General features: G+C 37.2%; 1 protein-coding gene across 1 annotated transcript in view; it reads left to right on the forward strand.

The window, feature by feature from the left end:
* The window catches only part of UNC13C (unc-13 homolog C), a 507,695-nt gene that overhangs the window by 395,646 nt on the left and 87,180 nt on the right, over nt 1-24,869 (forward strand). Inside the window, exons 23-25 of the mRNA XM_063449078.1 lie at nt 463-606; nt 1,883-1,960; nt 5,513-5,590. Of these exons, the coding sequence (XP_063305148.1) occupies nt 463-606; nt 1,883-1,960; nt 5,513-5,590 (300 nt within the window). The remainder of the gene's footprint in view (nt 1-462; nt 607-1,882; nt 1,961-5,512; nt 5,591-24,869) is intronic.

Genomic DNA, 24,869 nt, shown 5'->3' on the forward strand with positions numbered 1-24,869 from the left:
CCATTCACAAAGCACATTGAGAAACTGGTGTATTTGTATTTTCAAGCTGTTTTTTTTTTTTAAATAGGAAGCTACTGATTAGCTTCGATCATCAGTGAATGCTCTAAGCCAATCAGTAGCTCCCCTGTCTGAGGCTTCCCGATTAAATCCTCAGAGAGAGACAGAGCTAAACCCATGGATTCAAGATATTGTGGTTAAACCATTCATTAATAGTTTAACCTCTATAGGTAAATTAGCACCAGTGTTCACCTGGCACCATAACAACTTAATTCAAGTTGTGATGGTGAATGGATGTTCCCTTTAAGTTTTAAAAAAATACAAATAAAGGGCATGCACCATTATTTGGATATTTGTAGATAAAATCAAGAATTCAAGAAATATTTCAAAATCTGTATATATATATATTTTTTTTTAATTATTGTATAATTACACTTTTTCGAGTCTAACCTACTATCTATTCAGTTTCAGGCAACATCAGAACATGCCTTGTTTTCATGCTCAGTCGTTGATGTCTTCACACAATTAAATCAAAGCTTTGAGATTATCAAGAAATTGGAGTGCCCTAATCCAGAAGCACTTTCGCATCTAATGAGAAGATTTGCAAAGGTGAATTTAAATCAGCTGGTCTTATAATGCACATTGTGTGTTTCTGTTGCTGGGAGAATCTCTGTGCTTTATTAATACAATGGTACACTTAATTTAGCACTTTGTTTTACTGTAGTAAAGTAATGCTTCATTTTCACCTAAAACCTCAATGAGCCACCCATGTCCTTTATATATATATATATATATATATATACACACACACACACATAATAAATACCTTCATTGATCACTGTTGATGAGTGGCAAGCAACACAGAATACTTATGGTCAGAGTGTGTGAATGAATCACAAAAAATGCTCTCCTGAGAATGGCACAGCATGGGTCACTTTATATTTTTGCTATAAACCCAGCTATAAAATTGCAATCTTGCCTGACGAAGAACTCGCACACTCAATCTGCTTCAATTTTAAATACATACACTTTTTGAAGAGTTGGAACTTTATATCAGCTGCCAACAGCGAGTGATTTCCAGGATGAAATTTTAATGCATTTCTTAGTAATGTGCTAAAGGCATCTCTGGCAGTTAAAGGGTTTTTTCTCTGTAAAAACTAATATAGTGATGAAAATGATGCATTTCTTCTGCAGAATTAAATAAACTCATACTATAGCAGAGTATATTTTTTGCATTTATCAACGTAGTATATAAATATATGGATTGGTTTCCCAAATTGCACATTTTGTGAAACAAAAAAAAAAAAAAAAAAAAAAAAACAGAAAACAGAAAACAGAAAACAAATGTCATGTAATGTTCATGGTGTTGGTTTTTTGTTTCAATTTTTCTTATTTTAAAACCAAACTACCATAAGGTGATTTTTACTATCAGTTTTGTAAACAATGTAAAAAGAATCATCTTCAGCAGAGCTCCAGCAAGGAGACCATCTCCTCTCAGGATTAGAGAGGTAACTTTCATTCACAGGTAATGGTAATAGAAAGGATTCAGGATTAGAGAGGTAACTTTCATTCACAGGTAATGGTAATAGAAAGGATTCCTGGGAGACCCTCTAATAATAAGTCATTATGATATCCATCACCACTCATATGACACAAGTATGATGTCAGCAGATTGAGGCTGAATATTGAATTTCAGCCTTGGTAATTCCACTTGCCATTTGTTGCACTCATTTTGACATGGCTACTATCAGATATGGGTTCTGCAGTCCAGCGAGCAATGGAACATTATTATTGACAATCATTGTATAGGGGCATATTAGCATATCCATTAAGAAGATCCTTTGTTAAATGTGGTGGGTAATAAATATTTTTTTTTTTCTTGCAGACCATCAACAAAGTGCTTCTTCAATATGCTACAATAATATCAAATGATTTTAGCTCATACTGTGACAAAGAAAATGTGGTAAGTACTAAAAGTTGCTCTCAGATTTCTTCTTTAATAGATATTGCTTTAATACTTTTGAAAGTCTGTAAGCAGTATTCTTCTATACATATTTGTTACGAACGCTGGTATTGCAGATACCAGTTCTTCTATTTCCTCCCTATTTCCTCCTGAACTGCTGGAGCCTGAGTGATTATAGTTCGCAGTTTGTGTTGATTCGAACGTTCCAGATGAAATACAGCATCCAAGCAGATTCTCCACAGCAGGGTAGACAGTTACCCAAACATCAGCCTAGACTAGATGAAGGGTACAACCGGACTGATTTATTCAGCCTAACCATCTGGCTTTTATGCAGTTGCAAACATACAGGGTTTTCATTGACATATTCCAGGGGCATTCCCCACTGGACCTGAGAGAGAACAGTGACAAGTTACATTCTACAGTTCCATTGGCTCTCAGGTCCAGGACACTCCTACAACAGTAATACAATTCTTCCCCTGTTCTTGGGAGATAATTGAGTCCAGCACTATACTAAGCTCAATTATCGCTAAACCCAAAAAGCACACATTTTCACAAAACTCAGAAAGTACCCCAAACTTCCTAGAAGCCCCACAACAGTTATGTCCCCTGATAGCCCTGATCTGGGGGACCAGCATATTCAAAAATCACCCAGATCGGATCAGAGGTTCAATAGTTACATGGTCTTAGTCTTAGTTTGACCGACCGCACACGAGGCTCCTGCCCAGAAATTGTTCCATGAGCTTAGGTGGTGCGGCCGGTCTATTTTGCAAATGCTGTGAACCGAACAAATCCATGAACGGTACCCCCTTAGCTTCCCTAGTTCGTGGGAGCAAAACTACAGAATAGCGCTCTCCTGGCTGGTTGGTGAAAGGAAGCAGGCATTCGCAAAGTTTGACCAGCGTTCGGGAAGTCGAGTGTCTGATTTTAGTTCCAGACACTCAACGACCAAGTCCCGCTGCCCCCTTTCATGTGAACAAGATGACCACCATTTTCTCATGCACTTGATGTTCGACTATACGAACGTCTGCCACACAAGGAGAGATCTTAATTCTGTGGTTTCCTTTAAAGTTAATGAGTCAGGGGGTGGTCGGTGTTTGGTAGTTTTACCTACCGAACAAGAAAAATCCAATTTAACGAAATAAAGAATATTGTGAAGCAATTATCTTGTTTAATTCCATCACATTCTGCTCCATCATCAGTATAGTGAATAAAATACGTTTGAAGATTACATCATTTAATCAGTGATGTCACCATTGCACCCCAAGTGTGTGCTGAAGATAGCAACACTTTTGTGTTCCCTTAAGAATGTAGACCTTGACCACGCACTAATAAGTCGTGTTGGTAGGCATGCCTAAGTGTCCTCCAATTAACAATGGCCACCAGCTATGCTGCTAAATCTCTTGCTCTATATTTGACTGAGATAAGGACGATCATTGGTTGAAATAATTTTTCATGCAGTGTAACTTGTTAGTAAACTGCAAGCCAGTAGTACAGTGTACATACTGTAACAACTTTTTTGTTTGCATAGCTATCCTCTGTGGTGATGTAGAACTGATTGCAATTAGAACATCGCATAAAGCTGACTTTACACTTTTTGTGCAATAAAAATTAAATCTAGGTTTTAATTACAATTTCAGTGCCTTTCAATATTTGACAAAAATGCAATTTTAATTTCTTCTGAATACTTTCCTGGTAATGTTGCCCCAAATAATAATCAAGATGATGCACTAATTTAAGGAAGGTTTAATAGCATTCACCCCAGCGGGAGTTATCTTGATGCCAAGAACATATTTAGACAGATTGCACCATATGCTTAATAAGATAATTTAGGAACTAGAGTATTTTTTTCCCCCTCAGAAATCAGCTCTTCAACCTGGTACTTATTACTACATCCTTCCCAATGATATCTAAAAGAAATCACTTATCAATCTGTCTGTCCCATTCTACAATTCTTCTTTCCAAAGGGTTTGATTTATAAGGAACACTCTGTTGATTTACATTATGATTTCTCCATTTAGAAAGTTTCTGTTTGCGACACTTGAAATTAACCCCCTCCCCACAATGTGTCTATCTTTGCTAAAACCACAAAGAATAGATGACCAATACAGCATACGGTATTTAACTTTTATTCGTGAGAGCTGTATTAATGTTTTATACAAAGTTGTTCTTAGTTCATGGTGTGACCTTAAAATGATTTTCTAGACAGCTTAAGTGCTACAGTGTGGTGTAGTAGTTATGGTGCCATAAATCCCTGGGCACCGGCAATCTGTCAGAGGGTTTAAGAAGGGTTTCATACATACCTTATTGTATTAGGAGCTCGTAGTCGTCCAGGTCAGAATTGGTCTTATAAAGTGGAAGTTCATTATGCAACATATCAAACCAACTCATACCAGGTTTAGTTATTAATTGGTGGTACTCAGCCAATTAATACATCAAGATGAGTTTTAAATAGTTCATAAATGGTTTGATAGACTACCAGCTAATGGCACTTGGAGGCTTCTGGCACCTTAACCACTACAGCTTACTATGATGGTTACGATGCCTAGAATGCCCCTTTGATCTGAGTGAAAGACAGTGTAATATGTAATTACTTTGTAATTAATCCATCTTGATTAAAAACATTTAAAAGATTGTCAAACAAAAATATATATTCTGACAAAAATGTCTAGCATCAATGTCTTTACCTTTATTACTACTTTTTAAGAAATCCAAAGCCATTTTCATTATGTGCAAGAAATCTGCTCTTTAGTTGAATGCATAAATGGAAAGGTAATACCGTACTCTGAGTAATTTGAACATCTCATTTATAATCAAATGGGTTATTGCATAAATTTATAACAGAAGAAACTATAAAGTTATTATAAGAACATTCGGAAAATTGCAATGTCATTGCAAAATAGTTTTCATGAAAAAAAAAAAAGAAGAACATCTGTTAAGGACAAGAATTGCCAACATATTCTGTCTGATGAATTTCAAAGAGAACTGTGAGACATAACATTTTGTGAGTGTTGTCACTTAGGCTACCCCTTAGGAAGCCTATTTGTTCATTAGTATGATCGATCACGGAATCTCTCCAGATAGCTAATCTTTAGCGGCATCCTAGAAGGAATTACAATTGCCACAATAAATACAGTGTAGGGAATAAAGCCTCTCACAATAATGTTGTAATTATTCCTCTCAATGAAGCAAGTTGAGGATGCTGTATTACAAAAAAATATATATTTTTAAATTACAAAGTGAAAAACAAATATTTACGCAACGTGGAACTGTACTGTAGTAGTGATATCTGGAGCAGTGGTTCTCAACCCAGTTCTCAAGGGAGATCAACAATCCAGGTTTTCTCGGTATCCCCACTGGAACAGAATTAGGAGCGCTAGACTAAGACTTAGATTCAGATCATGTAGTATTTGTATTTTCATGATTTAGCAAATTTGTGGAATGCTTCGATAAAATCGTACAACATTGTATATACGTATGTGTTAAAAAGCAACTTAAAGGAACATATTTTAAGAGACGCTTTTTTTTAAAACAGTTGTTCTCTTTTTTCCCTAGCCATATATCCTAATGAATAACATTCAACAACTGAGAGTTCAGCTTGAAAAAATGTTTGAGAACATGGGAGGGAAAGACGTAAGTACAATATCTGCTGTTTTGTTTGCGTTTTATACTTCATTAAAAATATTTAGAGATCATTAGCTCAAATGATCATTATTGAGGACCTCTGTCTGCATAACAGTCTGGTCCTTAAACACTCTGCCCATGTATGGAATCACCTGCTTAAATACTGACAAAAATACTCCGTAAAGCAGCTGATATTAAAGAAATATAACATTGTGTGTTGGTGTAGAGTCTACACTCACCGAATGGCACATTAATAGGGTTTGTCATTGACCATTAAAGAGTTAATGCAGCAAAAAGATTCCAAGGCACTCAAAGTGTTAAAGCCGCAGGCAGATTTATTGAATCAAAAGAGACAGCAACGTTTCAACCTACTAAGAGGTCTTTTTCAAGCTGTTTCAAGTGAAAGCGTTAATAACAGATGCCTAAAAATATTAAAGGGACACTATAGTCACCTGAACAACTTTAGCTTAATGAAGCAGTTTTGGTGTATAGATCATGCCCCTGCAGCCTCACTGCTCAATCCTCTGCCATTTAGGAGTTAAATCCCTTTGTTTATGAACCCTAGTCACACCTCCCTGCATGTGACTTGCACAGCCTTCCATAAACACTTCCTGTAAAGAGAGCCCTATTTAGGCTTTCTTTATTGCAAGTTCTGTTTAATTAAGATTTTATTATCCCCTGCTATGTTAATAGCTTGCTAGACCCTGCAAGAGCCTCCTGTATGTGATTAAAGTTCAATTTAGAGAATAAGATACAATTATTTAAGGTAAATTACATCTGTTTGAAAGTGAAACCAGTTTTTTTTTTCATGCAGGCTCTGTCAATCATAGCCAGGGGAGGTGTGGCTAGGGCTGCATAAACAAAAACAAAGTGATTTAACTCCTAAATGACAGTGAATTGAGCAGTGAAATTGCAGGGGAATGATCTATACACTAAAACTGCTTTATTTAGCTAAAGTAATTTAGGTGACTATAGTTTTCCTTTAAATCTGGTTTAAAAATGTACATTAATATTATTATTTTATGAAACAATGAGATCTAGTACGCATGCATCGATTTGAGTGATATACCTCTGTACAGTATGCTAATGATCTGTAAAAATGACACAGGAATACTACATGTTACATGTTGTATTCCCAAGTGAAACACCACGCAAAATAACTGTTCAGAATGTTCTATGTATTCGTGTTGATGGTTTTGTGTTGTGTGCTTTGTCTGTAATGTGTCATGTCTTTGTCCAATGCCTTTAACTTGCAATCGACTGAGCAGAAGATAGAAGGAGCAATAGCTTTTTATAAGGTTTGTAAAGGCAAGCTTGCATTGGGATTTACAGCCATATGTTTCCGAATGCTATTTAGTGCCAATATGAGTCTTTGTGACAGGTGCATCCTAAGAATGCTACACAGTACTATACTATTTACATTGATAGTATCAAAAATCATTATGGGTGATTCCAAATTATGTTATGCCTTATATCATGGGGTGGTTCTTCACAATCACTCCCCCCAATATAGGTTTTTATATCAGCAGTAAACCCTCACATTAAACCATGTTTAAATGTATTAAATTATTTAGTTCAAATGCAATAATTCAAATTGTATTTTAAAGTACTTGGGCTTCTGTTTTAATCACCTGTATGGTGAGAAGTTATGAAAAAATCAGCAAAATGTAGATCAAAACAGTTGAAACAAAACTTTCTCGGATTCATTTTTATTTTTTTTGCAAGTTTAGCTAATTTAATCCTTTCTTATTTTTTTCCAGTTTAGTAACTAACCTCAAAGCGGTGTTTTGAGACCCCCGTACACGCTATAGCAATGCAAAACCACAATTACATAAATTGATAGAAATTCACCTAATTTAGTGTCACCAACAAATCTGTTCTCTCGCCACTGTCTGTATCAGGAACCTCAGTTTAACCCCTTAAGGACACATGACATGTGTGACATGTCATGATTCCCTTTTATTCCAGAAGTTTGGTCCTTAAGGGGTTAAAGATGCTACCAGTACAGTAACATAGCCCAACCCATACCTATTCACCTATAATTAGCCATTCTCAGGAAGTATTCTGTCACTACACCTTTCTATTTGTTGGCAGCGCATGTTTCTTGATTGTTTTACTTTGGCTAATGTAGACTATCGTGTGCTAGCACACCTTTGGAATGTAGGCTTTAATGGCAAGGTTTGCCAACACAACAGGTGCTGATTTTTTTCAGTCTGACAAAATGCATTTGCACTTTTCTCCCTACAGAAACAAAAAGAGGACTGTGCTGGATGCTTAATGACTCCTGTAATAATATTTTATTTACGGTGCATTTCTTTGAGTGATCTTAAATAAAACAACCCAAGGAAATTTCTATGCTTATCAAGGCATATTTAACACAGGAGCCGAACTTCAGCACCGCAACCTGTTTCTAGACAACTGAATAAAATCAGACATGCACTGTTAATGACTCATTTTATTTATTCTCTTTGCATGACGTGAATTTGTTATAAAACTCGTAAAACCTGCAAAATGCTATAAATCAGAACTCAGCATTGACATCAAACAGGGCATTCCGGTGAAAGTTTTTATGATATTCTAGCGAGCTCTATTGAATGACAGGGTAATTCGCACTGGATTAAAGATGACTTTCATTATAAATGTTTCTTTTATTTCCGTTCTATCAGAATACTGACTAGGACATCAGAAAACAATTTTAAGAAATTTGAGGTCACACCAGTAGTCAAGCTATGTGAACTGTTTGTTAATCATTTAGGTAAAAAATAAAAAAGTAAAAATATGTGTCACCCATTTTATAGCTCACAGCAATTGGGTGCAAGGAATATAAATGCAGTTTTTTTAAATATATGAATTGGCCAAAGCGTAATGGCCATATTATGTCACAACACAGTCCTGCCTAGGGTAAGTGTCACATATTATTATATGTGCTTTTTGGAAAAGAGATTTCTTAATTCATCCCTATCTGATTGATGCAGTTCAAAACAGTTGCAAATTTATGACATCATATCTCCAATGCTCCAATACATATCAGATATGATTACATGGACATCAATGAAGTAGGGTCATTTCATCAAAAGTGCCAGCATTCTACTTTCCTCCAGTACCTGCTATGCTAAGAAATACAGAGATAGGCAGAAGAGACTGCAGAGATCCAATACTAGATTGTGTATCGATATCTGAAAGTGTTGTTTCCTGCATTGTCCAGCATACTCTATGTTTTCAAATCACCTATAATGAATTCGTAGAACACCATGTGTCACAGAAGGCTTATTTATAATAACTGCTTAAAATAACAAAGTGAAATGCACTTGTAATTCCTTCAATGCTGGGCTGAACCACTTGAAGAGGACAGTACTTGTATTATCACGCAGTACAACTGTAAACAGGAAACATGTCTATGGGAGAGTTAAAACTGAGATTTAGATTTCAAGGAAAACTCACATTTTTTGTGTAATATGTTGTAAGGTACTGTATACAGTTAGGTAACTAGCTCTTTTCACAGCATCTCTTGTGATCTTTTGGGTCACAAACACCAGTTTCCTGAAGTAGACCACTTACAATATTAAAAGTAGCAAAAAAGCACATTTTTGATATGCTCAATCTTTCAACATGATGTTTTGTTGAAGAAATAAGGCAGTTTTCCTTTAAATCTAAATATTGTTTTCTCTACCACAGTTATACTTTTGTATAACAAGATTGTAGCCACTTAAGAGAGTCTGTATAGATAAGTGCATGTTAGAACCAGATTGCTTGTATGATAAATATTGCCCAAAGGGCATTGCCTGTTTAAACAATAATATATTCATAAAGTAAACTTTATTAATATATAGACAAAAAGGTATAGACTTTGCACCTTTTTGCTAAAACATTGAGACCTCAACTTAATATTGTTGGATAAGCATTCCAAATTATTATTATTTTTTGATAAACTTTTCAAATGTTTTTTTCAACATATTAAAATATCCAAAAATGTATCATTTATAAACTATATATTAATGTAGCAAAAAAATCAAAATATTAAAAATGTATTTATTTTTTAATAACCGTAAATCATTTTGAAAGCTTATCCAAAAATATCAAATCATTTGGAAAAGCGTATCCAACAATATTAAATTGAGGCCTAAGATAGAAAATGTGTCAAGCATGAAAATTTAACAATATGATCAATAATATGACTGTCACACACTAAAGGAAATGTAACGGTCAAAATACTGTGCCTATTGGTTTGTTCCTCATCCTTCTACACGCGTGAAAGAATAAAACAGTTTGCTTGCGTCTTGTGGTAAAATGGCTCACTTCAGCCTCTGCAGGCATTTTGTTTGAACTGCCTTGGCTAGTTCTCTCGCTGATGGGAGACAGGTCAGTCTGTGACATGCTGTGAGATGATTCTATCTCTGCTGGAAAATGATTGCAGCAATGCTCCCGGTCTTCCTTCCTAGAATATGAATCACATTTTTATCTTTATCAGAAAGTGGCGAACAAAACAGTCTGCTGAAATATCTCGAATGTGAATATTGCTGTAAGAAGAGTCTTTTAATCATACTGATTGGAAGATAATAAACAAGATCAGTGTTTATTGCCTTTCGGTTGTTTTCCTTTAAAATATTATAATAGAGAAGTCATTAAATAATTATGGGTTACCCGTGTGTTTCATAGATAAAATTCTTAATATTTATGTTCTTGTCACTCAGCAGTAGAGTTGGAACCAGAAAATAATATTTAACTAATCAAATTTGTTTTGTGTTTTTTTTACTTACACACACTGTATATATTATAGTGTAGTAGAGTATATATTGTGGTATTGTAAAAACATAAAATAAAATAGTACAATGAAAATTAAAAATACTAAAGTCACACTACATATACAAAATGGATGGGTGTATTGCAATAACCCATTGCTGTTCATTTTGTTTAAAAAAAAAAAAAAGTTTAATGTCTGTTTTCTAATTATAGTCACTACAATTATATTAACTATCTACACTGATAGGTATTGCTAACAAATTATAATAAATACCATGTAGACGAGTTTGTAGAAAAATATACTGCAAATGTTTCATTTATTTTTAAAATAATACATTTTTGGCTTAATAACGGGTTAATGACTTATGAGCGTAATCCAACAGGGACTTGGTGTGGATATCACTTGGGCCATTGTTATTTTATACCAACCATAATGTATTTATCGAGACAACATATTTTAGTACAGGGCCCAGGAGGCTTGCTATTTCCTGGGTCTTATGATATTTATTACACCCAACCATGTACCCCCAAAGGAGGAGAAAACCTGTCCTGGTTTTTGGGATAGTTCCTCCTACCAGTTGACATCCCAAGGAATGTAACCTTCAGAAGTGGACTTCCATATTAGCTCATAAAACGTTGGACAGCAATGATTGTCAGTGCAGGTTAACGGCTGAACCACAATAGGCTTCAGTGACCTTTTTACATTGTAGCAAGTTTTACATTAATACAGTCTATGTCAACAGCTTTCACTTCGTTTTCTCTAAACACTGTAACTACGAACATGAGATATAGATATTTCATGTTTATAAAGTATTTAATTGCCACCAGATCTCTAGTTCATTGCACCTATATGCTATGAATCAAAGGGACTAAGAAGGCATTGAACATGTGAAGAAAATAATAGCATCTTTCTCTATGGAGTTGTTAACTCCAAATACAGGATCGTCTTGGAAACCTGTTTGCACCCAGAATAGCCCCTGTTTTACCTTGATAAACCTCCCATAATTGTGTTGCAATCGTGCTAATATTCAGCTAAACCACAGCGTCTGAATTAGTGTGCTACATGGAATCATAGAATCCGGTTGAGATTTGTACATGGTTAAACACATGTGAGAAACAAGATGATTTTGTGTATATTTTTTAACCATAGTACATTGGAGAGCCTCGCTATTACATTGTACAGAAATATTGCACCAAGAAACGTGTTCATTCATTGCTTGGCTGCTCTTGTAACTATAGTTATTTAGCAGCTTCTAGGCTGCATAATATCCATTTCAGTTGTTTTCCCTGCAGTATTTAGCCAACTTAAGTTGCTTGACTGATATAATATGCATCTAAGATAATTAGCAGCATATGACGATGTTGGAAACAGCACAAAATATGCACTGTTAAAGGGATGTTAAAGCAGATTGCTTTTGACGAATACATTTTCATTGCACTGTAAACACTAATTCAATTAAAGAAAGAAAAACAAACACAAGTATCCCCCCCAAAAAAAATTCTGATTTTTCCACTGTATTCAATCGATAAGTAGTTCATGTGTCAGTCTTACATAGGAAGCTGTACAGGATACAGCATGAAAATAGGAATAGCAAGACTAACGTAATAAGCAGTATTATACATGAGATAGCTACATCAGAATTGGACTTCCTTAAATCATTTGATCAAGTATGTAGTTTATTCAGCTAACCATAGATTAACAACATGTATGGCTGGTATGGTGGGGTTCGAGCCCCTGCCCACCAGCAACGGTGTGAGCTTCAGTACTGCACCCGTAAAGCTTTATTCTGAAAATGGAAATAATAAGAGGTACGTTGAGATGTCTGTTTGCGTAGTACTGCAGGAGTAAGGCAGAAAGCAGTAATTGTACAATGCCACTGCCAACCCAGCACAATGTAGTTTGGGGCATGAGGTCTGTGCCTTCAATGCTCTCATGACCTGGACTGGCCCACTATGATGTCTATGCATTGTGTTATTTAAGGCTCTTCAGGCTGATTCGATATAAAGAATATGTATGAACTCTCTAGAGGGGCCTTCCATTGACTGCGTAGTGAGATGAGACAGTCACCATGGTACTTATAAGACATAGACAGTTCACTTTGAATGTTCCTGCAGACTGTGCTGGTCATACTGATGAAGGTTGCAGGGCTACATGATGGCACATCTTGTTCATCAAGTAGCCCCCAATGTATTGGTTTCTGTGAGTTTCATGCTTACAAAAGACAAATTATTTGTCCCCCAAGCCAAATGTTGCCAGTCCTCCTATGCTTTGACATTAAATATTTCCACTTATTGCACAGCTAATACAGCAAACATGCTTAATAACTGTTCCCACTTTGGTTTCCAAGATCTAGTGATATCTTTGTGTGGTGTAAAAACGTCAAAGCTCCATAAAAATATCAGTTCTCCGAGACCCAGAAAATTCTCAGCAGGAACTTCAAATACAGTGGAAATTCGATCATTGCAATTGATAGAGCACAACTTATTTGGTAACATCTTGACTCAACTTTTAAATCAGAAATTATCATATGTAAATCCTATAGAAAATATAGAATTCACATATTTACTAAAGGTTGAATTTCATCTGCATTCACACTGTACAAATCTGATAGAAGGCACATTTGTTGGTGAAACCCACAGAAATATGCTATATTTGCCATTTGGAAACACAAGCAGTCAGCGAGATAGTATATTATACATATTTTTCATTTCTTATTTAAACTATTTTATGAATAAAATAGCCTAAATAAATGTTTTAGTTAATGGGGTATGATTGTTTTATTCCATGGCTGTTTTTGATAACTGAGAGCAGAGACATTTAGCAAATAACTCTGATTTTATTTCTTGGAGATGACATATTTTAGCATGGGGCCTGGGATACTTGGTATTTTCCTTGGTGTTATAATATTGACAAGCATTAATGAAATTATTTTAATGGCCTACCAGTGTTCCAGCCGAAATCCTAATATTATTCATACACACATCATAAGTGATCATAAGGCGAACATTGATTTTTTTTTATGCTTCACTTTTACCCTTGGGCAGAATGTATCAGTAAAATACTTATCACAAATGAGGCAAAAGAATGCCAGAGAAAAGTCATTTTCATATTCTGTAGGAGGTCATTGAAAAATATATTAGCCTTGTAATAATCCGGAGATTAACCTTGTCCCAGCCATTCATCTTCCTTAACCATATGGACAATTATAATGATTGAACGAGTGTTAACATGAGGAATAACAATGATATTTGCTAGACATGTAGTAATAGACATATTGACGTTAGCGCCAAATTACTGTATAATTAGCCACAATCACTCATGCAATTATATTCCTATACTTTTTTTTTTACCTTCCATAGTCTAAACTTGAAATTCCCACTTAGGGTTATTCAATTAAGTGTAGAATGTTAGGAATTTAAAGTTTATTTAACTAAAACGATAAAACTATAACTGAACTGACAAGGAGATAAAAGCATTTCACTTTGGATTCCTGATAATTTGCATTTGTGTGAATAACAATGCCCTTTTAATTTTATTTAGATAATATAATTTATCAACCTTTGTATGTGTATGTTTTTATGATAGACGCATTACATGCAAAGCAAGATAGTTCAAACCGTAATTTGTCATAAGTGCGATGATTATGGTTTACAGCTCATGAAAACTCCAAATCCACAATCTCAGTAAATTAGAATATTGTGAAAAGGTGTTATATTCTAGGCTCACCGTGTCCCACTCTAATCAGCTAAGTAAGCCTTAACACCTGCATAGGGTTTCTGAGCCTTTAAATGGTCTCTGTCTGGTTCAGTAGGAATCACAATTATGGGGAAGACTGCTGACCTGACAGTTGTGCAGAAAACCATAATTGACACCCTCCATAAGGAGGGAAAGCCTCAAAAGGTAATTGCGAAGAAAGTTGGATGTTCCCAAAGTGCTGTATCAAAGCACATTAATAAAAAGTTATGTGGAAGGTAAAAGTGTCGAAGAAAAGGTGCTGTCATGATCTTGTGCAGGTGAGATAGGAGACTTATTCCAGGGTTGTTATTTGAGACTTTATTTGTGCTTTTAGACATATAATGCAAATTGAGGAAAAATAGACTTTAGGCAATATGCTACAAAACAGGATACTTGCAAATAAAGAAAGTCTCTGATCTCCAGGTAGGTATGAAACAAAGGCAGGTTGGTATCAACAGAAATGTGGAAATAGGAAAAGTGGTAAACCACGCCAAAAAATAGTGTTACAAAAAATCAAATGGTCGTATCATACATAGGTTGGTCTTTTAAAGGAACAGAAACAAAAGGAAGATAAAACATAGCTGTCAGGATACGATCCTGATAGGTGCACAAGCAGCAGGGATGACCGCAACCTGGAGAGGATTGTCAGGAAAAGGCCATTCAAATGTGTTGGGGACTTTCACAAGGAGTGGACTAAGGCTGGAGTCAGTGCATCAAGAGCCACCACACACAGACGGATATTGGTCATGGGCTTCAGATGTCGTATTCTTCTTGTCAAGACGCTCCTGAACAACAAACAATGTCAGAAGCGTCTTACCTGGGCTAAAGAAAAACAGACCTGGTCTGTTGCTCAGCGGTCCAAAGTCCTCTTTTCTGATGAGAGCAACGTTTTCATCTCATTTGGAAACCAAGGACCCAGAGTCTGGAGGAAGAATGGAGAGGTACACACTGCAAGATTCTTGAAGTCCAGTGTGAAGTTTCCACAGTCTGTGTTGATTTGGGGAGCCATGTCATCTGCTGGTGTTGGTCCACTGTGCTTCATTAAAGGACCACTATAGTGCCAGGAAAACATACTCGTTTTCCTGGCACTATAGTGCCCTGAGGGTGCCCCCACCCTTAGAGACCCCCTCCCGCAGGGCTCTGGAGAGAGTAAGGGGTTAAACACTTACCTTTCTCCAGCGCCGGGCGGGGAGCTTTCCTCCTCCTCTCCTCCTCCCTCACGACGTCATCGGCTGAATGCGCATGTGCGGCAGGAGCCGTGCGCGCATTCAGCCGGTCGAATAGGAAAGCATTTACAATGCTTTCCTATGGATGATGGCGTCTTCTCACTGTGATTTTCACAGTGAGAAGCACGCAAGCGCCTCTAGCGGCTGTCAATGAGACAGCCACTAGAGGCTCTGGAGGCTGGATTAACCCTCAGTATAAACATAGCAGTTTCTCTGAAAACTGCTATGTTTATAAAAAAAAAAAGGGTTAATCCTAGAGGGACCAGGCACCCAGACCACTTCATTAAGCTGAAGTGGTCTGGTGCCTAGAGTGGTCCTTTAAGTCCAGGGCCAATGCAGCCATCTACCAGGAGATTTTGGAGCACTTCATGCTTCCTTCTGCAGACAAACTTTATGGGGATGCTGACTTCATTTTCCCACACTGCGCCAAAGCACCAAAGCCTGGTTCAATGACCGTGGGATGACTGTGCTTGATTGGCCAGTGAACTCGCCTGACCTGAACCCCATAGAGAATCTATGGGGCATTGCCAATAGAAAGATGAGAGACATGAGACCGAACAATGCAGAAGAGCTGAAGGCCGCTATTGAAGCATCCTGGTATACATAACACCTCAGCAGTGCCACAGGCTGATAAGCTTCCATGCCACGCCGCTTCCATGCTGCAAAAGGGGCCCAAACCAATTACTGAGTCCAAATGCATGCTTGTTTTCAGAGGTCCGATATTGTTCTATGTACACTCTTTGTTTTATTGATTGCATGTAATATTCTAATTTACTAAGATTGTGGATTTGGGTTTTTCATGAGCTGTAAGCCATAATCATCGCACTCTAATGCGTCCACCTCATATATTAGTTTCCCCTTTTACGTTGCATTACTCTTTTTCACGATATTCTAATTTTTCGAGTATCCCCTGTATACTACCACAGTGGTTCCCAAGGTGCAAAAAGATTCCAGTGTGCAAGGTACTCACCAGATCTTTATCATTCTGAATACTGACCAAATCCTGATCGTTGGTGGGCCTTGAGAACACTGGGTTGTGAGCCATTAATCTGTTGTATATTATATCAGTTGTAACGGACATAAAGAGGCATTTTGAGGGACTAGCATGGTTCCTCAATAATATGTTTTAGTTTGGTCTCCCTAGTGAACTACAATGACAAACTCTGATTTTGCATTTTATCTAAGGAGGATTGTATCTATTCTTGATCTGGTACTCCGTACCATTGTGCCTTTCATATCTTCCTATGTCCCGAGATGTCTATTGCATGATTTTTTCTAAACCTAAAATAGTTTTTAAGATAAAACCAATTAACAATTATTGCAAATGTTCATTTTAAGTAATCCATTCCCTGTTTATGAAATAGTTTGCCATGAACTTTATATCTATTTGTTATGCATTATTAAAAATCTTTGTTGTCATTTGGCCTTTTAATGCCTCCAAGTACTAATTCCCTGTAAACAAATATTGACCCAGGTTTAGTATGTTGCTGCAGTTAATTACGTTGTTTCCTTGTGTATCTATTAAATTGAAATAAGAACTGTAAAAACCAAATATAAAAAGGACATTTAAAAAAACAACAAACTGCTTGTGCATAACAGTTAGTTACTTTCAGGGTCACATGAGTGTCAAATATGCAAATAATTATATTTTATATAAATGGTACATGTTTGCACAAGCAGTTTTGTTCAAGTATATGCAAATACCAAAAAATAAAATTCAATACATATGAAGAATAAACCTGTCAAATCTTTTGTGCACACTTAATAGTTTTTAATGTTTTGCAGACAGATCTAAATTCATAAGAAAGTGTTAATAATCCAGATCCACTATCTTAATTAACCCATACTAAAATTAGCAATAATGTAATGTTCAGAATATAGTCATACAAAAGCAGAAGTGTAAAAAAATTGATTGCAATCTATGTGTGACTTCCCTTATATCCTAACTTGTAAGTCTCTGCCTTAAGCCCTTAATGACCACATGACGGTCTATGTCGTCATGCAGTACAGTGCTTTAACGCTTGTTGACTGCATAGATCAAAGTGACTTAAAAGTATCAGGAGGGTTAGTGGCCCCAGACTGAAGAGGAGCTATGCGCAGTGGTCAAATTGAGTGCTGCAGATAGCCCTTTAAATGCATTTAAATCTGCAACTGAGCTGCAACATGACAGGAGTTGCAACATGAGAGGGAGTTTTCCCTCTCATGTTGCAATAACACAGTACAGAGAGCTCACATTGCCTTCTGTACCGTGTGAGCTGAGAATCTCTTCTCTGATGTTAGTTCTGAAAGAAAATCCCTCAGATGTAGGATTAGGAAGTGGGATTAGGGGCAGGATTAGGAGTTGGATTATAGGTAGGGCTCTTACTAGAGTTGGTGGTTAGAGTTGGTGGTTGGATTAACGGATGGATTAGGGGAACGTTTTGATGCAGGATTAGTAGTTGGATTAGGGGAAAAGGTATACATGTGGGGTATCATTGTCCTAGAGAATAGTACCAGAATACAAATATGATGTGTTTATAGTGGGACATTTGTGGTCTGTGAATAAAACTCTATTTTGACCAAGGTTTGCAATAAAATGGTCAAAATGCTCTTAGTTAAATTTACCTCCAATGACAAAATTAGTAATTAAATGCATGTATGTTTTCATCTGGGGTATATTTACTAAACAGTGATGTTTATGTATTTCGTATTTGGGCAGTGGAGTGTCCCTTTAAACAGAAAGGGAGAGAGTGTGTTAGAATGAACACATGGCAAAAGTACTAACAGGGCCTTAGTCACAAATGTGTTGTATCTCAAAAGAGCTTTCGTCCTTAAGGGGTAAACCTTTAAAAAAGGGAAACTTTAAAAGTTCAGGTTCATAAAGGACCCATTTATTGATATTATTATACTTTTTACTTGATGCAGTGAAGTGAAGTCTAGTGCTAGATCATGAATAGTGACAGACTTGTTACTTGGAAGAGGTGTTTTTTTTTTCCTGGGATCTACTTTAACCCCTTAAGGACACATGACATGTGTGACATGTCATGATTCCCTTTTATTCCAGAAGTTTAGTCATTAAGGGGTTAAACACCATGCTGCTGTATGTCCTTCTTTAGCCAAGGGACACGTTACCTGTAGATGACTCCTATGCCAGACAGTCAAAATCCCTGGTGGTCTAGAGCAGTGCTCCTCAACCTTCTCCTCGAAGCACAAATAACAGTCCAGGATTTAGGGATTACCCGGGTGTGTCTGAGGTGTTTAGAAAAAGAAAAAACAACCTTAGAATCCATGGTGGTTTTTTTTTGTGTTTTTTTAGGTAATCCCTAAGTCCTGGACTGTTAGATGTGCCTTGAGGAGAGGTTTGAGGAAACTGGTCCAGAGTGAGGGAATACTCTCTATCCCTCTATATCAGGGGTTCCCAACCCAGCCCTCAAGTACCCCCTACCAGTCCAGGATTTATGGATTACCCTGTTGTGTCTAAAGTGTTTTTTATTTCTTTTTTCTAAAAGCACCTTAGACACAACTTGGTAATCCCTAAATCCTGGACTGTTAGGGAGAACTTGACAACTGTGTTAGGAACCACTGCTCTAGATAATGATGTAGTGATTGTTGTTGGCATATATAACATTAAATATTTGGATGTGGTATATTTATTTTATTTAAAAAAAAAAGATAAGCAGGTAAAATTGAAACCTTTTGTGCCAGTACCCATGGAACACTTTCATTCTTCTTGTTTAGATGGAAAAAAGACATAAAGCCATGTACTTTATTCTGCATCTTTTGCATTGAATAGTAATTGAATCGATGTAAAACCAGACTTTACAGAAGCAAGAAGCCTTCAGAAATAAATTGTGAACATCTAAAACAGTTCATTTTCAGACATTTCCTCAAGTTTTTATAATAATAAAACAAAATCCCTGTGCATGTAATATTTAAAACAAAAATCTAAAAGTTCTAAAAAAAAAAAGAAAACAAGTTAGTAACACTAGTGTCCATAATTTAAATGCAGGCTCTTTTCTTTCCAAAAGGCAAGTGCTTAGCCAGAGTCAAGCTATTGAGACCCTCGGGATGTAAGGTCTGTAGCAATCACAGTTCTGTTTTTTGTTAATCCACTGATACACAGAATTCTAAACATCCTTCTGCTTTGCGCTTCTGTTTCCTCCGATGATTCATTTGCTGCTCACAACTTATGTTTTGCTAAATAAAAAACAAAATTAGAACTTTATGGGATAATCATTATAATATAGTGACCTACTGCATTGCTTATATTGTAATGACAAAATCTTGCCCTATCCTCTTTAAAACTCCAAACATATATAATAAATAAAACAGTCAGTGTATTATATAACACATAACCAGGATAATATTTTTATTCTGCAAAATTGGCTTCATAACTACCATCTCCTTCATAATTTGTAATGATTGCCCCTCCACACTCCAAAATTGTTAAATAGATAGATTTACTTACCTTTAGACCCCTCTCGCCGCACCACTGTTTTTCCACTTTTTTTTTATTTATTATTATTATTCATATTTATTTGAATTAATATATTTGGGGAAAAAAAAACGTGGTATACACTGGCGAGCTGCCAAACACTGTTTGATTGTAGCCTTTGGTCGGGTGTTTGGGCACATCACTTGGATACATCCTACTATTGCACTGAATTAATTCAGAATCCACTGATGTATTTTTAGCTTCTGAGCCTGAAAGTCTTATCAAGCCCTTTACTGTGATTTACCATGTGGCCTTTTCAGTAACAATTACTTGAAGTGTTTTAACCTTGAGTTAGACATATTACTACATTAAGATCATTGTGGGAGTTTGTACTTGAAAATAGCATACGCTTTCATGCAGAAAGAGCACACACTGATTGCAGTCAGTCTAGATGGCTCTGGTTGAAAAGATCACACTGAAAAGGAAAGTAGGCAGCTCCCGAAACTAAAATGTGCAACAATGTGACGCAATAACTTTCAAGGTGAAAATAGCACAAATAGTAATGCGTGTTAAGTAGGTGTTTGTATTTTTACTTCTGTTGTTTTGTTTTGTTTGTTTCAATTTTATTCCCACAGTGGTCCAGATATAGGCACACATAAAACGCCATACTAACATGTGTTTTTCTCATAGTGCAAGGAGTTCCCCATTTCAGTCTCACTAAGCACACAGAGAGAAATCACAATCTCATGTCTGATATTTATCAATATGTGACAGAGTTATTCTCCAAAGTGACAATTCAAAATGACACACGTACATATATCCAGACTCACAGATACACACGCTGTCACATATGCAGATATATAGATACACACAGTGGCGTACACACGAACCATGGAGCCCCGGTGCGAAAATTGATCCGTGGGTCCCCTACCCCCCGGCGCTTACTCTGAGCAGGCCGGGGCCGCTACACATGGCGGCGGGCAACTGGTCGCAGGGCTGTGACCCCTGCGACCGCGGTGTGCATGCAGATACACATACACTTAAAGGATCACTATAGGCACTCAGATCACTTCAGCTCGATGAAGTGGTCTGGGTGCCAGGTCCCTCTAGTTTTAGCCCTGCAGCTGAAAACATAGCAGTTTCAGAGAAACTGCTATGTTTACACTCCGGGGTAATCCAGCCTCTAGTAGCTGTCTCACTGACAGCCGCTATAGGTGCTTCCGCGATTCTGCTTGACGTCCATAGGAAAGCATTGAGTAATGCTTTCCTATGGGCGGTTTGAATGCACACGCGGCTCTTGCAGCGCATGCGCATTCGGAACTGAGAGGCGGATCGGGGCGGAGAGATCCCCAGCGCCAAGGGAGCCCGGCGTTGGAGAAAGGTAAGTGCTGAAGGGGTTTTAACTACACACACACATACTCTCACGAACAGACGCATACACACTAGCTAACAGACACACACATTTACTGACAAACACACACTCAGTAACAGACACACACAGTAATACACAGACTCCCTGACACACAAAGTAACACACACACACTGGCACTCACTAGCAGACACACACTCAATAACAGACACACAAACTAACACACTCAGTGACACACACACATAGTAACCCTCACTAGCAGACACACACACTAACAGACACATGCAAACTAACACACACACACAGTAACACACTCAGTGACACACACACATAGTAACACTCACTAACACACTTACTGACACTCACTAGCAGACATACACACTAACAGACACACATAAACTAACACATTCACTGACACACACAAACTAACACACTCATTAACAGACACACACACAGTAACACACTCACTGACACACACACACACACACTAACACACATACACACATACACACTCACATTTCTTTTTTAATTTAATCCCCCAGCCTCCTTACCTTTGTAAGGAGATTCCATCAGGTCCAGTGGGGCTCACTCCTCAGTGCAGATACTCTGGCCTTAAAATGTAAGTTCACTTTGAATTCTCACATTAATGAATAACCCTGCTAATGATTGCCAATGTTGATCACAAGTGATCACAAGCCTACCATTCCAGTACCTTCTAACAACACTTTTACCATTATCGGATAATGTTAAGCACACAAGTTTCAGTGATCAGTATCCTGACAAAGTGAAGTAAGGAACACTTTAATAGGATCATTGAAATATTAGCAAAATCAACATTGAAAAATGCTTTTTAAAAAATAACTAATACCCCATGACCATATGCAAAATGGTCACCACAAACACCTCCTCAGATTTGATGACGTATGCAAGCTATGTTTACTAATGATTCCTAGTTTATCAATTACACCAACAAAATACACCAACAACATACATCCACATGGGCACAATACCTAAAAGGTCCATTTAGAGGATATGTAAAAAATCACACGTAACATGGAACATAGTAGATTAATGACACACCTGTCACTTATTAGAATCATAAAAGTAATTGGCTGTCTGTAACCTTCAACCTGTTTCTTGACATTGCCCTTGTGATATCAGCCTATCAAGGTTGACATCACAAGATTAATGATGACATTATGGTCTAGGGACGGCTTTAGCTTGATATCCTTATTCTGACTTCGGCAGTGTCTTTGGGAAAAGATTGTGAAAGGATTACAGGTGCTTTTGATAATTGTTGCACAATACCCAGATGAAAGTAGAAAAAACTTGTTTGTGTACCGACGCAGACTTGTAATTTAGGTCAATGTTTTTTTCCTCCGATAACGTAATGTGCGATTGTGTTTAAACATGTTCTTGAGGCAATGCTAGGGTATTAAAAGTACATTCTGCCCGTTCCAGAGTGGTTGACTGATTGGATGCCCTACAGGGCAACTTGTCATTTTGGTAATCATCCAACCATGTCTGCCTAAACCCTTTTTCATATCTCCCAATGTCAGTTGGATTGCTCACGCTAATACATAAGATGCTAGACATTTTTTTAAAGGCTAGAGCATATTTAATTTGGTGAGAATTCAATGTAGCAGTTGAGTAGAATGAATATTTCATACTGCTCTTTACCTTTGACTTACAACAGTCCTGAATAATATAAACAAATATATAAATTTATATTAATGCCAATATTTACATGTCACCCTAGTTTTGTATATTGTGGTTTTTTTTTTAATTATTGTTTTTTGCACATTTAAGCATAATGGAATTACCTAGAGACCTGTGATCACCGTGCATATAAACGTTTGCATAGTAAGAGAACTTGGACATATTTGGATGCATATCACAGGAAGTGAGAAACGGTATTTCTCTCCCTTTACCATTTTTTTCTTAAAGTTTGTTAGATCTTGTAACTAGGATAAATGTTACCAGAGTGAGAGGAACCTTTCTCGTTCACAGTGATTTTAAAGATTTTGCTGTGCATGCAGCATAGCTCATTGTATTATTTTAGAGCAAGGGTTCACAGTGAATTAGCCTCTATCAGCATTCATAAGCCCTTCAACATTCTTTCTTTCCCATTTTCCCTATTCGTCATATTATTCAATTTTACATACAGCTGGAGGAACACTGCAAAAATATTACTTTTTAAATAAGATTATGAAACTCTGCCTCATAAACAAAAGAACATTTGACAGCATAAAATATTCAGAGATTTTGTGAATGTAGTTCTATTTGTTTTTCACTGTTGGGATCATTAATTTATTTCTGATTTGTATATTTATTCTTGTAATAGATTTTAGTTTCCTGGTGCTTGAAAGTTTGTGTACATGTTGGCTGTAAATAATCCTGGCTGTCACGCTAATGCTAAATGTAATTGATGTTGGCCTGGGAAGTAGGAAGCAGTGAAAGCAGAAACTCAGGAAGTAAACACATCAAACTAATATATATTCTCCAAATCCACCGGTTAAACACAAATCACTATTATTAACTGTGTCGATGCCAGGGACATATGTGGTTCATATATCTACAGCTTGGAGGATTAAAGAATAGGTGAAATTATACATTGTGTCTACTCATTTAATCATTTTTAAAATGCAAAGAGAACAAATACTATTTTATTCAGTTGACAAAAGCATGTACCATACCAACTATCTTGGTTAGGACACTAGCTACTGTTTCTAAAGGAAAACTCCAAGCACCATAACCGCTACAGAGCACTGTAATGGTTATGGTGCCAGGATTGCCCTGGTGTTTCCCCATTTAAATTAATCAAACTTAATTATTACCTTGGGTCTGCCTGGAGCTACTCCCTGCTCTCACTACTTCCACAGAGAGCCAGACGTTTCTGCTTAGGAGCTTCTGTTAGCTCTCCTGCAGTTCATGGCTATATCATGGCTGAGCATGTCAGATGATCACTGACAGCCAATGAGATACAAACAAAGAACACCGTAGAATGCTGGGAATATTTGGCAAACCACAGAATCTGGTTGGCTACTGATAATACTTTGCATCCTTGTTTGTGACTGCATTGTGCAGGGGGAAATTGCCAGCATTTCGGATCTTAACTGCCCTTTTGGGCAGGATCGGCCTGATTGACAAATGAGTATAAGTTCTCTGTGTAATGGCACAAGTGAACAAAAACTATTTTTGAGACCTGAGCAGGATTAACTGAACGGCAAGGTATTGAGTTTCTGTAATATTCACTAGGGAACCATAACACACAGACAGGACAGAGTATAGAGAATTGCAATACCGATCCTTAGAATGGTCGGAATATGCAAAAAGGGATAGTCAAAATACAAGCCGAGGTCAAGGGAAACAGAGAGATGGAATAACGAGAGACAAAGCCAAATATCAGTAACCAGGAAATCTAAATAACAAGTGCAACAGTTAATGGTAAACCAAAGACCACAACAGGGCACTGAGGCAAGGGAGAGGTTAGCTTATATACACACAGGGTGTGTCTGATTGGCTAACCTCCAATTAGTGTTAACCACAATACGTGGGAGGAGTTTCTTCCCTCGCTTGTGGTCTCTGAGGTCATCACTGTGTGCCGGGTCCAGCACACATATAAGGAAGCTGCTCTGGAGCGTGCAGCGTCAGACACACTGCCAGTCTGGAGACAGGGACCAGATGGCGCCGCTCGCTGTGATGGGGTAAGAAAGGTGCGAGTGGCTCGGGGGCAGGGGACCTGACAGTTTCTCTGAGCATAAGCCTGTTGGCAGAGTTCTCATATTGTGTGTTTTTTGCTT

The sequence above is a fragment of the Pelobates fuscus genome, chromosome 3 (assembly GCF_036172605.1).
Source record: "Pelobates fuscus isolate aPelFus1 chromosome 3, aPelFus1.pri, whole genome shotgun sequence".
Classification (NCBI taxonomy): Eukaryota; Metazoa; Chordata; class Amphibia; order Anura; family Pelobatidae; genus Pelobates; species Pelobates fuscus.